Source organism: Schistocerca nitens, chromosome 5 (assembly GCF_023898315.1).
Source record: "Schistocerca nitens isolate TAMUIC-IGC-003100 chromosome 5, iqSchNite1.1, whole genome shotgun sequence".
In the NCBI taxonomy this organism is placed as follows: Eukaryota; Metazoa; Arthropoda; class Insecta; order Orthoptera; family Acrididae; genus Schistocerca; species Schistocerca nitens.
In genome coordinates this window covers 425,208,968-425,225,673 of record NC_064618.1, presented here as the reverse complement: position 1 = coordinate 425,225,673, position 16,706 = coordinate 425,208,968, and the positions used below count along the sequence as shown (strand labels likewise).

General features: G+C 41.9%; 1 protein-coding gene across 1 annotated transcript in view; it reads left to right on the top strand.

Annotated features, from left to right (window-relative positions):
- The window catches only part of LOC126260504 (hemicentin-1-like), a 1,544,736-nt gene that overhangs the window by 1,015,439 nt on the left and 512,591 nt on the right, over positions 1–16,706 (top strand). The window contains exon 6 of the mRNA XM_049957834.1: positions 14,039–14,190. Coding sequence (XP_049813791.1) covers positions 14,039–14,190 — 152 coding nt within the window. The remainder of the gene's footprint in view (positions 1–14,038; positions 14,191–16,706) is intronic.

The window sequence follows — 16,706 nt, the reverse complement described above, 5'->3', positions numbered from 1 at the left end:
GAAGGAGAAGCAGTGGCTGAGAAGGTAGCAGAGAGAGGTTTGTAGCCAACCTCCGATATTGTTCAAACTGTATATTGAGTAAGCAGTACAGGAAACCAAAGAAAAATTTGGAGATCAAATTAAAGTTCAAGGACAAAGAATAAGATCTCTGAGCTTTGCCAATGATGTAATTCTGTCGGAGACAGCAAAGCACTTGGAAGAGCACTTGAGTCGAATAGATTGTGTCTTGAAGGAAGGATACGCAATAAACAGAGAAATTATAATGACATGAAATCGAATTAAATCAGGTAATGCTTTGGGAATTAGATTAGGAAACGAGACACTTAAAGTGTAGTATATTAGTTTTGTTATTTGGGCAGCTAAATAACTGATGATGGCCGAGGAAGAGAGTATCTAAAATATAGACTGTCGACGGCAGGAAAAGCGTTTCTGACGAAAAATTTTTAACATCGAATACACATTTAAGTGACAGGCACTCTTTCCTCTGACAGTATCTGTGTGGAGTGTAGCTATGTATGTACGTGAAACGTGGACGACAAACAGTTTAGATAAAGAGAGAATATAATCTTTCGAAATGTGGTGTATCAGAAGAATGTTGAAGATTAGATGGGTCGATAACATAACCAATGAGGAGGTACTGAATAAAACAGGGAACAAAGGAAATTTGTGACCCAACCAGTCTAGAAGAAGGGATAAATTGGTAGGACACGTTCGGAGACATCAAGGGAACACCAGCTTAGTATTGAATGTCAGTGTGGGGTGTAAAAGTCGTAGAGGGAGACCAAGCGATGAATACAGTAAGCAGATCATATGTTGCAACAGTTATCGAGAGATGATGAGGGTTGCACAGGGTAGAGTGCATGAAACCAGTCTTCAGACTGAAGACTACAGTAACAACAATAACAACAACAACGACAACGATGAGCATGTAAATCATTTATCGACAAAATATTTCAGTTATCGAGTCTAATTGAAGTTTTCTCGGTATTACGAATGTGGCATATCGCACGCAGCTGAGGCTAAATACTAAAAGTGTTCCTATACTGAGTTCCAGTCTCGTCACTTTCTTTCTAATCTTTCACTAAACGCTTGTATTGCTGCACCGAATCATGTTTCTTTAAAAGAGATGCAGTGATGCGCCTCTTGTTCTGTGACCTTCCACTTGAGTACTGCAAATATTACATTTCTTACGAGAAGACTTCGTTATACTGACAAGGTGTATATAGCTATAACCTCTCCTTCTTTGCATATTTTTCCTGCGACTGATTATTATTAGCGACCACAAAGTTTTGAAAGTTGTAGGGCGGCTTTAGTAACTCCATCGGAATAGTTGTTTCTTGTCGTACTTGTACCATGGGCCAGAGCTATATTTATTCTTCACTAGTTCAGTACTACAGCGTCAACTAGAGACGAATTACTCTTTTACTTGAGTTAATGTTCAGCTTAGGCACCCGTTTACATATTAATATATTGTGTTGCATTGCTGCATTTTCGCTAACCAAATATAATTTTTTTTGAAAATTATTAATTCTTTTATACATTATATCTTCCTATATTGATCGTACAACAGTACATTATCTCTGAGTGCATCTTTTTTTGTGAGTGTATAAAACATTTCATTTCCTTCATCAGCTCTGGAAGCATCTAATGACACATGATAAATATAACTTATAAAACTTTTCGGAAGTGTACACTCCACCGATAAAATATTTATTTCCATTCTTTATAGGAATAGAACTTCATATTTACAGAAGCGCTTCCTTTGTAATGACTGTTGCATAGTCTTCTGCTAATCAGTGCCGGCCGGGGTGGCCGATCAGTTCTAGGCGCTAACCGCTGCTGTCTGGAATCGCTAGACCATTACGGTCGCAGGTTCGAATCCTGCCTCGGGCATGGATGTTTGTGATGTCTTTAGGTTAGTTAGGTTTCAGTAGTTCTAAGATCTAGGGGACTGATGACCTCAGAAGTTGAGTCCCATAGTGCTCACAGCCATTTGAACCATTTTGCTAATCAGTGAGGTTTTAGCGCGTTTGTCAAAACAGGTAAAGCTAAAATTGTATTAAATACACCTCCAGACCTCGTTTAGTCTCTACCAGTTTCATTCACATTCACCACCTCAGTCATTATAGAGCGGGGTAATGCAGTCATCAGCACACTGGACTACCAATCGGGAGGACGACACTCTAAATACTCGTCAGGCCGTCCAGATTTAGGTTTTCCGTGATTTTCTTAAACTGCCTTAGATACATTCCGAGATCGTTACTTTGTAATGTGCATGGGCAATTTGGTTGTCAATTGCATCAATGTTGAAAGACATATACATGCAAACTGAAGCGACGAATGAAAATTTGCACCGAGGCAGGGGTTCGAATCTGGGCCTCGTGCTCCCTAGACAGATATGCTAACCGCTACACTACCCTGGCACAGCGGCTTTGCACACTCTAGAACGTAAATGGGAATTTGGACTAAGGAGGGAGTCATAGGGTAGCCAGTGTGCCAGGGTCGTCTGCACGAGATGGCGTTGCAGGCATTCGGTACGCATTTGTCCTACCTGACCACATCCGGAGCAGGTCCTCGGCTGACCGTCGTAAATAATTATCGCCCTGCAACCAGCGATCGTGAGACACGAAGATATATGGCGGTGCAATTCAATACGGACCTGTCGCACCCTGTTAAGGACAGGGTAAGTTTCGAAGGTCTTCCATTTTTCGTCCTTATGACCGAGGACTGTGCCATAGGGTCGAAGAGCAAGGGTGACCAAATCCATTCCGCTGTGACTTCAAATGGTAGCTCATACATGCGCACATTTTGTATTCCCTGTCCAGCTCGATCAAGCGTTACAACACCCACATATCCGTTAGAGTGGCAGAACCTATAACCTTCCTTCGAGCGTCAAAGAAGTTTGTCACAGATCTCATCGTCAGTGAACTTAAGTTATATGACACTGCAGATGATAGATAAGTGGGTACCTAGCAGCTCTTTCGGGTCAACATGTATCACATGGGTTCCAAAAATGGTTCAAATGGCTCTGAGCACTATGGGACTCAACTTCTGAGGTCATTAGTCCCCTAGAACTTAGAACTAGTTAAACCTAACTAACCTAAGGACATCACAAACATCCATGCCCGAGGCAGGATTCGAACCTGCGACCGTAGCGGTCTTGCGGTTCCAGACTGCAGCGCCTTTAACCGCGCGGCCACTTCGGCCGGCTATCACATGGGCCTTGGGTCTAGAGCAAGTAGCGTCGAACTGCAGCTTGGTCGTGGCTTTCCGATACGAAAGAGCCATCGGATATCAGGAACGTGACTATAACACTAAACACGAGCGCGGTGCCGCGACAAACAACAACACACCCAGAAACGAGACACGGAGCGGCCGGGACGTACCGCACCGCTCCACAGCCTAAGGCCGACTGACCAGCTTAGCTATCCAGACACGACCACGGTATGTCCTCACAACTTCTCTTTCCCCAGCACCTCGTTTTCTATCCTCCAAACTTTACAGAAGCTCTTTTGTCTTTGCAATATCCTTTCTTCCAGGATTGCTAGTTCTGCAAGTTTCGCAGGAGAGCTTCTTTGAAGTTTAGAGACGGAGTACTGGTAGAAGTGAAGCTGTGAGGACGGATTTTGAGCCGTACGTGGGTAGCTCAATCGGTAGATCATCTGCTCGCGAAAGGCAAAGGTCCCGAGTTCGACTCTCCATTCGGCACACAGTTTTAATCTGCCAGGAAGTTTCATACCACTCAGACTCCGTTGCAGAGTGAGAAACTGATTATGTCAAACACGCATGCTTAATTTAAGCGCTGTACAAAAGAACTAAATTTACGTTATTACAGTGTTGATTAATATCACAAAATAACCTAAAACATTAAATTTAAGAGTTTTATGTGAGGATATTCTGCGCTGGAGTACAAATTGCGTGAAAGAATGTTGTACGATACAGTCTTACAAAGTTCACCACATTAAGTAGGCCTACACGACATTTAATGTGCTCTGGTAGGTTGCTGAAAAATTTCTTGAAGACTTTAAAGAAGTGGCTTTCTGTTATAGTTTTGTACTCATGATTATCATTTTTTTAACAGAAGAGTAATGTTGTTAACGTTAAGAGACAGTCATGAAGATCTATAAATACTAGACATAATTCATACAACACGCTTCTATCGCTTCTGTATTCTGAGAATACAGTCTCTGTAAGTTGTGGCTCTCCAAAAAATGATTCCATAACTTATTAGTGTAGAAATATATACAGAATAATTTCTTCCGTTTCGAAATCACCTACAGCAGTAATAGAACTTAGTGCAAAAGTACCTGTATTTGAGATACTCAAGTAGTCGTAGACAGTGGGTTTTCCTGTTAAGGTTGTGATATCTTCAGTCCCAAAAGTTTCTGCTTCTGGTTTGAGTCCCCAAATTTTTTACCTAGTGAAGTTCAGTGATAAATAGTGAACTGTAAGACCTGAGTCTTGTCAAAATTCAGTGATAATCCATTTACCATGAAATATTGTTTTTTATTTCATTTAATTAACAGTCTTTTCAGTAATAGACAAATATTTTTATTTTTATAAGTACGTGCTCTGTGAAAGGAATATTAATTGTACCTTTTGAAAATACAAATGGAAAATTATTTGCATATATGAGAAACAACAGACAGTCCAAACTTATACCTGGTGATACACCATACCTGATTACTATTAATTCTGAGTCTTCGTTGTTACGTGATTTAAATGGAACATAACATAATCGATTTCTTTCTTTCAGGATAGGACAAAAAACATAAAATTGCCGTTTTTTCTTCTCCATACTTTATAATTTTAGCTCGGGGATGTCATCAACGAATCAAATGCTTTGCTCAAGTGTCGAAATGTTCCCAATATTAGTAATTTCTGATGGATTGTTTTTAGTGTATCGTGTCAGTACTACGTTCTACTATCTTTTCCTGTACTAATTTGTCATATACTCCACTGTACATGATATTATCAAATAATTTCGAAAACCCTGGTAGTAAAATGATGTATTGGTAATTCTTTACTTACCCTTCTTCTGTTCTGTAAAGTAGCTGACGTTTCACTTCCGTTCGGCAGATTTTCCGTATCTTCTGACATCTATGAAAGAACTACAGTGTCATTGAAAATACTCAAAGCTCTTTCTTCTTCTTGTTCAGCTTCATTTCCAAATACGTGGGTCTTTCAGCAAATAGCTGCCCACAATTATTTTCTCAGAACATATTTATTCTTAAGAGTTAGAATTTAGTGACGATATCAGTCAACATTTGCTTTACACGTACTTCTTTTCTACAAGTTTTATAGCCTTGACCAAGAGTTGTGGCAGAGTATGTAGTGCTTGCTGCTAGTTACCCTTGTCCTCCGCTTGTAGCCATGTTTTCACTGCCGGATTACGTTCAAATTATCTTCAAATTGTGTCTCACGTAGAGAATTCTTAAACAGCTGAAGTCCAAGGGCTTCAGTTCTGGGCTGTGGGGTGAATGACACAATAACGTCCAAACCAATATGGCAAAGTGTTCCCGGAGGCTGGAGCATGTGCGTGGGCGTGCATTGTCGTGTCGGGGCAACATTTATTTTGGATTCTTGTCATACTGTCAGGAAGGCAACGGTTGTTGTGTTGGTTCGGAGACTTCACGCAATCCTCTGAATTAATGATTTGTCTTTTTGGCAAAACTTTCACGAAAAAGACACCTAATGACTGTGGTCAGGACTTTATAGGAGGGGCAACTGCCTTGAATTCCTTCTTCTTTTTGATGATTGCGGGTGACCGCAATTTAGTGATGGCTTTTTGTTTCCGTCTCAAGGTGACACGCCCAGGTTTCGTCACCTGCAACGGTATCTGACGAAAAGGCCTCTCCTTTGGCCTCAAACTGCTTAACCGTTCAGGTCTCACGGCTCGTCTTTCAGTCTTGTAGTATGTTGTGAGCATTCGCCAAATAGCCAAGAGTCTCAATCAGTAGACTCACTTTCAGAGCTCATGGGTAATGTAGAATTGTAATGTGCCCGTCGGCACAAAAAACGTCATTCTCTCTATTCACCATATATGGAGTAGTGACTGTGGCAGGACGTCCTCAATGGTGATCATCTCTTGTAATTCCTGACGCCTTAAGGCTCTTTACGCTTCGCCCAATAGTATTATTAAGAACTACATTATCATACGCTGCACACGAACGATCATAAATGTTCACCCAATTGCAGAGCATTGCTTGTAACGAGTGTCTAGGGTGGATGCCATTTGCATTGTTCGGTACGGCTCTGCCATCTATCAGAATTGTTCCACATTTCGCGTGCGCAGAGATAAAAAATGAAGTCTGAGGCTACTACAAGGACTTTCCTAAGTGCATTAATGCCTGCAAAAAACTTTGTTGCATTGTTTACTGATCAGCCATTGTATCTCATTGTTTTCTTTCGCTGTTTGCTCAGAGTCCAGGTTGTATAACAGCGGAGTTAGGGTAACAGTCTCTTGCAGTCCTTTCTCAACAACAACCTCCCCTCATGTCGATCGACTCTTATGACTACAGTCAGGTATCTGCTGATATTGTAGACAAATTTTTCAGTTTCTTTATCTTATTCCTGATATTTTCAGAATTTCAAGGAGTAGACTCCACTTCATATCGTCAAACGATTTCGGCAATCTACAACATCTGTAGACATGGATTTTCCTTTCTTCAACCTATCATTTACGGTAAGTCATTGAGGCAGTAGAGGCTCGCACGTTCCTACATTTCTAACCCAATCTGATTTTATTTTTATTTTATTTACACGTCATGCTCCGTAGGACCATTTGAGGGGCAAATCTCCAAGGTCACGGAACGTGTCAGCACATGAAATTACAACATAAAAGTAATAACAGGTAAAAATAAATGCTTATGAAGCTGGAAAAAGTCAGTCGATAAGTTTACGTAAACGCAATCAACAATAGAATAAGAATCAGCTTAATTTTTCAAGGAACTCCTCGACAAAACTGAAGGAGTGACCCACGAGGAAACTCTTCAGTTTCGATTTGAAAGCGCATGGATTACTGCTAAGATATTAGAATTTGAGTCGTAGTTTATTGAAAATTTATGCAGCAGTATATTGCACACCTTTCTGCTGAAGACTTAAAGAAGGGGGACTTATGACCTAAGATGTTGAGTCCCATAGTGCTCAGAGCCATTTGAACTTAAAGAAGTCTGATCCAAAGGTAGGTTTGATATCTGCCAAGTATCAACTGAGTGAAAGCTGCTTATTCTTGGGAATAGGCTAATATTGCTAACAAGATGTGACAGTAAGGAATATACGGGGTGTCCCGTTTATCTTGACTACACTAAGTAACTGTTTGTCCAGATGCAAATTACAAAATGTTTCAAGCAGATGTTGTTTAGCCGTAAGGGGACATCAATCAGCTTGATTGCCTTCGTTGTAGCTTTGTTTTTTGCAATGATGAGAACAGTGGTATGACTTTTTATTATTCGGTAATTCATTTCCTCTGTTAAACACCTATTCAAAAATGTATCACAATGTACCATTCACTGAAACACAACGTTATTAATTACATAACACCACAATGACTTTGAGCTCGAGATCAGCAACTAGTCCACTTGCTGGAGTTGTCAGAGAACAAATGAAAACCAAATAAGAACATAACACAAAATTGACTTTTACTCTCCTGTACCATTGCCTAGGAGTAGAACATTCATAGGTACTCAAAGTGGTGACCCTGGACACCGATACATTGAAAACTATTTACTGCTTCCAGTGTTGCCTGCTGAAGAGAATTACAAGAAAGCACGATACGGTCCTGCATGTGCTCTGGAGTTGTTGGAATATCGCGATAGACAACGTCATTAATGCATCCCCAAAGAAAAAGTCCAGACGATTTAAATCAGGAACCTAGCAGGCCAATTAACCGTTCCTCCTGGACCAATCCATCTGGTGGGAAACCTTCGGTTCAGAACACGACGTGCTCGCAAGGCATTTTGTGCTGGACATCCATCATGTTGATACCACATAAGCATTCTCTTTCTTGGCGGCAGTTCATTCAGAAGAGGAGCAGGAATTCGTCTGAGTAAGTTGGCATTCGCTGTGCCGTTTCGACTACCATTGATGAAATAAGGGCCTATAATTGTAATACCAAGCATCCCACACTAGACGTTAGGTCTCCATTGAAGCTGATGTTCCACCTGTCTAAGACATCGTGGGTTGTCGCTGGACTAACAATGCATGTTACTTGTATTTACCTGTCCTTTGTTTGAGAAGGAACATTCATCGGTAAATAGAACTTCGGAGAAGTTCGGGTTGGCGAGGGTTTGCTGCTGTGACTACTCACAGATCCTTGCACGATTCTGGACATCATTCCCATGCAATTCTTGATGAAGATGTACATGATAACGATGGAACCGGTGACGTGTAAGAGTACGATGTACACTGGTTTTAGGAATGCTAATCTCGTGTTCTAGCTCTGGTGTGCTCACATGTGGATTCGTAGCAATGGAAGCGAGAACAGTAACTTCGACAGTTTCGTCTGTGCGAGTGCTACGACGATTGCGTTGTCGTGGGTTGAAACTTCCCGTTTTCTGAAGCGTCACAAGAAGACGAGAAAACATCCGTCAGGAAGGTGGGTTCTGTACAGTTCTGCTGCTTGCATAGCATTCGCCTACCTTCAACAACAACAACGACAACAACAATAAAATTTTGTAGGAGGGACAGCCTTTACTGTATGCCTATTCTACACAACAGCATTTAAAAAGACTAAACTAATGTACTAACTGTACCTGTACATAAGAAAACAGTACTGCAATTACTGTTCTGCTAACTTACATTCCCCATAGATGAGTGGCATTTGTACCTTTTCTTCCTTGGTGTACATTCCGCTCACACAACTCTTAAAAAATGGTTCAAATGGCTCTGAGCACTATGGGACTTAACATCTATGGTCATCAGTCCGCTAGAACTTAGAACTACTTAAACCTAACTAACCTAAGGACATCACACACAACACCCAGCCATCACGAGGCAGAGAAAATACCTGACCCCGCCGGGAATCGAACCCGGGAACCCGGGCGTGGGAAGCGAGAACGCTACCGCACGACCACGAGATGCGGGCACACAACTCTTCAACTGAGACTGGTTGACGGAGTGACTGGTGTGTTTTCTACATAAGTTTACATTTGTCATCTCTCAACGTCAGCACGTACATGTGTTCCATTACCCCGAGTACCTGTACTAAGCGCTGGGGCGTCAACATCAGTATTGTGTTATGTAATTAAAAACGTTGTGTTTCACTGTATGGTACCTTGTGATACATTTTTGAATCGGCCTTTAGGAGAGGAAGTAATACCGCTTTTCATATCTTTGTAAAAAACAAAGCTACAGCGAAGGCAGTCATGCTGAGTGATATCCCCCTTTCGGCTAAAGAACATGTGCTTGAAACATTTTGTAATTTGCACCTGGACAAACAGTTATTTAGGGTGGTCAAGGTAAATGGGACACCCTGTATATATTGAGAGACGAATGTCAAAACACCCACACTTGTGAACAGGGGTCGACAAGCGAACTTACACTACTTACTGCCCGAACCGCCCGTTTCTGAGTCAAAAATATCCTTTTAGAATGGGAAGAATTACCCCAAAATATAACACCATATGACGTAAGCGAATGAAAATAAGCAAAGTAGACTAATTTTCGTGACGAACGATCACTCACTTCAGATACCGTTCGATTAGTAAAAATGGCAGCATTAAGTCATTGAACAAGATCATGAACGTGGGCTTTACACAACAGTTTACTATCTATCTGAACACCTAGAGATTTGAACTGTTCAGTTTCACTAATCATATGCCCATTCTGTGAAATGAAAACGTCAGGTTTTATTGAAGTGTCTGTTAGAAACTATAAAGAGTGAGTCTGGAGTCTTACTGTGATTTAGCGTTATTTTATTTTCTACAAACCATGAACTTACGTCATAAACTGCACTATTAGAAACCGAGCCTATGTTGCACACAACATCCTTTACAACCCAGCTAGGGTTATCAGCAAACAGAAATACTTTACAGTTACCTGTAATGCTGGAGGGCACATCATTTATATTAATAAGGAACAGGAGTGACCCCAACACTGATCCTTGGGGCACCGCCCACTCGACTGTACCCCACTCAGACCCTACATCACAGCCACTCTCAACATTGTGAATAATCACCTATTGCTGTCTGTTATAAAGTAGGAGGGGAACCAAATGTGATCTACTCCACGTATTCCGTAATGGTACAACTTCTGGAGCAATACTTTGTTATCAACCCAATAAAATGTCTTATTTAAATCAAAAAATATGCCTAGTGTTCGAAACCTTTTTTTAACCCATTCAGTACCTCACAGAGAAAAGAGAATATAGCATTTTCAGTTGTTAAACGACTTCTAAAGCCGAACTGTACATTCGATGGCAAATCGTGTGCTATAAACTGATCAATTATCCTTACATACACAGCCTTTTCAATAACTTTAGCAAATACTGATCGCATAGAAATCGGCCTAAAATTATATATATTATCTCTTTCTCCCTTCTTATAAAGCGGCTTTACTACTCAATACTTAAATCGTTCAGGCAACTGACCATTCCTAAAGAAAAAATTTCAAATATGGTTAAACACAGGGCTAATACGGGCAGCACAGTACTTTAATGTTCTTCTAGGCACTCCATCATAACCATGAGAGTCCTTAGTCTTCAGTGATTTATTATTGACTCAATCTCCCTCTTGTCCGTATCACAGAGGAGTATTTCTGACATTTTTTCTCGGAAAGACATTTGCCAAGAAATTCATATGATTCCCTGTAGAAAGTAATTTTTTTAATCACCAGCAGTGCTCAGAAAACGATTGTTAAATACTGTACATATATCTGAGTCATCAGTAACAGAAATATTTTTATTGCGAACTGACTTTATATCGCCATGCTTGTGCTGCTGACCAGACACTTCCTTCACAATTGATTATTTGGTTTTCATACTCTTTGCCTACCTAATAACATTTTTAGCATCTTACAATACTGTTTGTAATGGTGCTACTGTAGCTTGATTGTGACTACTTCTAACATTTTGATATAATTACCGCTCGGTTCAGCATGATATCCTTATCCCACTAGTCAGCAACCCAGGCTGCCTATTACTGCTAGTACCCCGTTTAGAACGTTCTAATGGAAAGAAATTCTCAAAGAGCATGAGAAATGTGTTAAGGAAAGCATTATATTTATCATCAATGTTATTGGCACTATAAACATCTTGCCAATCTTGTTCCTTGACAAGGTTTAAAAAACTCTCTATTGCTGTTGGATTAACTTTCCTACATAGTTTGTAATTATATGTGACATTTGTTTGGGTACTAAATCCTTTTAATATTAAGATCTGTGTATCTTGGTCTGAAAGGCCATTCATCCTATTCCTAACAGAATGCCCATCTAGTAATGAAGAATGAATGAAAATATTATCCATGGCTGTGCTCCCGTACCCCTGCACCCTAGTTGGAAAAAGCACAGTGTGCATCACATCATAAGAATTTGTGAGATCTACCATTCTTGCACCATCATATAAAAAATTTATGCTGAAGTCACCAGATATAACTAATTTCTGGTACTTCCTACAAAGCGAATCAAGAATCCTCTCTAGCTTGAGCAGGAATGCTCTGAAGTCAGAAATAGGGTACCTATAAACAACAACAATCAGGAGTTTAGTTTCAGTAAATTCAAATGACCCTGCACAGCATTCAAATATCTGTTCAGTGTAGTGTCGTGATACATCTATGGAATCCAATGGAACACTGCTTTTTATGTATGTAGCCACTCCCCTACCCCGCAAGGATCTCCTTGAAAAACAGCCAGCTAATCTGTATCCTGGTAAAGGAAGCCTCTGAATTGTTAAATTATTTAAGTGGTGCTCCTGTATTCCACTAATTTCAGAGTCAACATTTATAAGCAGTTCACAAACCTTATCTCTAATACTTTTATATTTTAATGAACCATGCTAATTCCTTCTTTACTTGGAAACATTACATCCTCTGAAGGTGAGCGATTAGTTAGAGGAACTTCCTTGTAGCAGGTAAGCCTATCAGCTGACCTCACTCTAAAAAAGGTGCAGTTCTAACACCAACTACTACAGGAATTTTCCCATGAGTGATCTCACCCACCACCACCAACCACTACACTATCACCTATAAGCTTTGCCAGCCTCCCCTTCCCATGCCTAGTGAATCCCGATCTACTGATAGACCCAACTGACACCACTGACATGTGACCATGCCCTCTGCCATCAGCGCCCTCCCCAGCCCCATGTTAATGCGCCTAACAGGTGCACTAAGATGGGGCCGATCATGACTCTGGAACAGTTGCACGAAATGCACATTAGTGCCACCAGTTTCAGTAGCTATCTTCACCAGCTTAGCACCTACATTATAGTCCCCGTCCCTATCAAGACTGTTCCCTGCTCCACCCACTATCACTATCTGATCATCCTTCGTAAAATTCCTGCGTAACTCTCCTATGCTGTCAGTCGCTTGAGCCAGCCCTGCACTAGGCTTCACAATGCTGGTGACCTGGTACGCACTCCCCAACACTTCTTGCAACTGCTGGCCCACACGTCTATCATGCGAACTACCTAGCAGCACAAGCTTCTTCTTTGTGTTAGACTCAGTAACTGACCTAGTCTTCCTAACTGCTAAGGACTTCTGCATGTTCACTACATCTGCAGCCACACGAGGTTCTTCTCCATTCTACTCTGACAGTTGGTCAAATTTGTTGCATATACGCAAGTGTAACTGCCTGAATACCTCCTCTTCCTAGATGCCTTCTTGCCAACTGCCAGTTAACATTCCCCATCATCCTTCACCTTCCTCAACCTATCTAGTTCCTCCTTTGCGCATTGTAACTGCACCTGAAGGTCAAAGATCTTACGCTCCTGCTCCTCTGTCAACTTATTTCTACTACAGATTCTGCATTCCCAGGAGATGATCTCGCTAAAATACCCACTGGATTCCCCACTGTATTCCCCCCAATGAAAATACTTTGGACAAATCCCATACCTTAACCCACTACTCACAAACCTACGACAGAGCTCGCACTTCTCACTCATGGTAAAATTTTACAGTTACTGTAAAAAACTACAAAAATTTCAGTTACACCAGTACAACTAATCATGGAACCAACAGTAGTGGTCTCGAAACTCTGTCTGCTAAGAAAGCAACTACTTGTATTAATACTACTACACCACAGCTAATACCAATACCAACAAAACTTCACAAAGTTACTAGCTAAAATCAAACATTCAAACGGCCACTGGAACACTCAACGAAATTAAAACACTGAATAAAAATTTTGCTCAAATATTTCACTAGAAACAATAAGAAACGTCAGCCGAAAACTAAAGCACGGAATTTACTAAACTTCTTCAATGCACACAAAACTCTAAAAAAAAAAAAACACAGCGAGTGAACGTTTCCAAAAATTTATTTCATCGTTATTGCGCCACAAACATAATGAAACGCCGCTGAAAACTATTAAATTTAATAATTGTTTAACAGTGCAAAAATAAGTTTGTCAGTGCTTAGCTTTATGACCGCTACAGCCGCACTACACGCCGCAAAATGTAAACACACTACTGAGGGGTGAGACCGAGACGAACGACGTAAGCACACTAACGAATAACAGATCATCCGAGTCAATAACACAGGAAGAAAGACTAAGATTAATGAAAATCCACTAATAAGTCATTTTTACAGCAAATATTAACGCAAATAAACTTTGAAATACGTAAATGAAAACTAAAACTTTATAAAATATTGACGAGCAATTTCAACAGCAGTCCAGCACACATGACGTCTGACCCGAGAGCGGCTTTTATCACATTTGACATTGTTTGTGAATAATTGTAGTCAGTTCTATGCAAGCACGATGGTGCCAGTAGCTTACTGCCACAAAATCGCGCAAATATCGTTCGAGCCATATGGCTCTGACGGAAAGCAGGAGGTGCGCCGCACCGCTTGACCTCCCACTGACACTTGTTCATTTTGGTTTACAGTGAAGCCGCAAGGAGTCCGCCTGACGTCCCAGGAGATGCTGCTGTCCGCCGGCAAGCCGTACACTATGGAGTGCGAGACCTGGGGGTCGGTGCCGCCAGCCAGGGTCACGTGGATGCTGGACGGCGAGCAGCTGCGCAGCCCCCAGATGCAGGTACCGGCACCGCCGGCTCGTCCAAGTGCTCGCGTTGCATGCAGTTCCACAATGGCAGGATAAGACACACATTCAAGTACTGTGCGCGGCTGTAGAAGGCGTCATGAGGAACAAAAAAAGATTGCAACATCTGTCTGATAATGCCTTCAAGAGACGTTTCGGACGGTCTAGGACATCCCACTGACAGCAAATGTGAGCTTGTGCACTTTCAGATTGGAAATGAATTTTTTTTGCAATGGACAAAGCATACTTTAAAAGCTGTGGAAAACGTTAATCAAACCCCATAGGTAGGGTGACGAATTTCGAAGTTCAAACATTTGGGTAGGTCATTAGACAGACATTTTCCATAGCTTGTATCGAAACCCATTCCACTCACACAGGCACAATGACCGTAAATCCACACGAAAGACAGGCCTTAAGGACAAAAAAGTTTCATTGAAATACGCTTTAAACTCCGCGATGGAAACCAAAAAATTATTTACGCGTCAACTACACGATCTCTGTAAAATATCAACGAACTCGTACTACAGCTGTGGTCTTATTACACACAGCCTAAAAGCACCTTACGCGCTGGTGTGTTCCATGGAGCCTACCGCTGCGTCATACTGCCAAAATAGGACCTCACGCCACACTCGCCAGAACTAATGTGTCTTCCAATAAGCTACCCTTCGTTTGTCACCAGGAGACCCTGATTGGAACCGGAACTTCATGTTTTTCCTAAACACGTTACAGACTGATCCAAAAACCATGTTGGTAGGAGTCGGTAACTAGGTACAGAAACTTACCTTCACAGAAAGCATGCGGTAAATAATTCGTGAAATAACTGAACAGTGAAGCTGCAGATGTAGTTAGTAACTTTAAAGGTCGTTAGATTCCGCATCTAAGCCTGACAGAAGCTAACTTTATTTGCCAAAGAACCGACCCAGTTGCAGTCGTTGGCCCCTATAAAGACCACACAAAATGACGTCATCGTATGACATTTGCTGACATTGATTACTGTCCTCAGCTCGTTACTCAAGACAGACTCTACACAGTCGATGACATATATGTGTATAGCAATATCCCGCTTACAATAAATCCTAAAGATAGACGTTGACTGTGGGTATAGTATCACAGACACAGTCTGACTGTTCAGAGATATCACTAAACCCGCCCAGAGATGTAAACAACCATGCATGAGCAGCTCCTATTAGACGGAGGGTGTCCGACAGCCGATCTGTTCCAGTCACACCACCGGGGATCGTGTTGTCTGTAGTTCAACCATGCCTAGATGATACTACCGCGGTTTGGTCGCGTCCGCATTGTTACTTTGTGCCAAGAAGAGCTCTCAACAAGGGAAGTGTCCAGGTGTCTCGGAGTGAACCAAAGCGATGCAGTTATGACATGGAAGAGAGATAGGAACTGTCGATGGCATGCCTCGCTCAGGCCACCCAAGGGCTACTACTGCAGTGGATGACCACTACCTATGGATTATGGGTCGAAGGAATCCTGACAGCAACGCCACCATGTTGAATAATGCTTTCCGTGCAGCCACAGGACGTCGTGTTACGAGTCAATCTGTGCTTAATAGGTTGCTTGATGCGCAAATTCACTCGCGACGTCCATGGCGGTCCATCTTTGCAACCACGACACCCTGCAGCGCAGTACAGATGGGTCCAACAACATGCTGAGTGGACCGCACAGGACTGGCATCACGTTCTCTTCACCGATGAGTGTCGTGTGTGCCTTCAACCAGACAATCGTCGGAGACGTGTTTGGAGGCAACCTGTCGGGCTGAACGCCTTAGACACGCTGTCCAGCGAGTGCAGCAAGGTGGAGATTCCCTGCTCTTTTGGGGTGGCGTTATGTGGGGCCGACCTACGCCGTTGGTGGTCATGGAATGCTGCGTAATGGTTATACGATACGTGAATGCCAACCTCCGACCGATACTGCAACCATATCGGCGGCATATTGGAGAGGCATTCGTCATGATGGACGACAATTCGCGCCCCCATCGTGTACATCTTGTGAGTGACTTCCTTCAGGTTAACGACATCGCTCGACTAGAATGGCCAGCATGTTCTCCAGACGTGAACCCTATCGAAACTGCCTGGGTAGATTTAAAAGGGCTCTTTATGGACGACGTGACCCACCAACCACACTGAGGGATCTACGCCATATCGCCGTTGAGAAGTGGGACAATCTGGATCAACAGTGCCTTGATGAACTGTGGATAGTATGCCACGACGAATACAGGCATACATCATTGCAAGAGGACGTATTACTAGATATTAGAGGTACACGATAAAAGGCTTACACGTGAAGAGTATCTGGAATGTTTGAAATAGTTTAACCATGTATAATACTCATACGACTTCCCATCTTTACAAATATACTGCTGTACTAGGACGCCCTAAGCACTCTTGCCGACGAGTGAGTAGATAGCGAAAGGGAGTGATACGATATTCTGACTGTGGAACGCATGGAGAAATTTGGGATAAACATAGTTGACATATGGACTGGTATCAAGGAAAAAG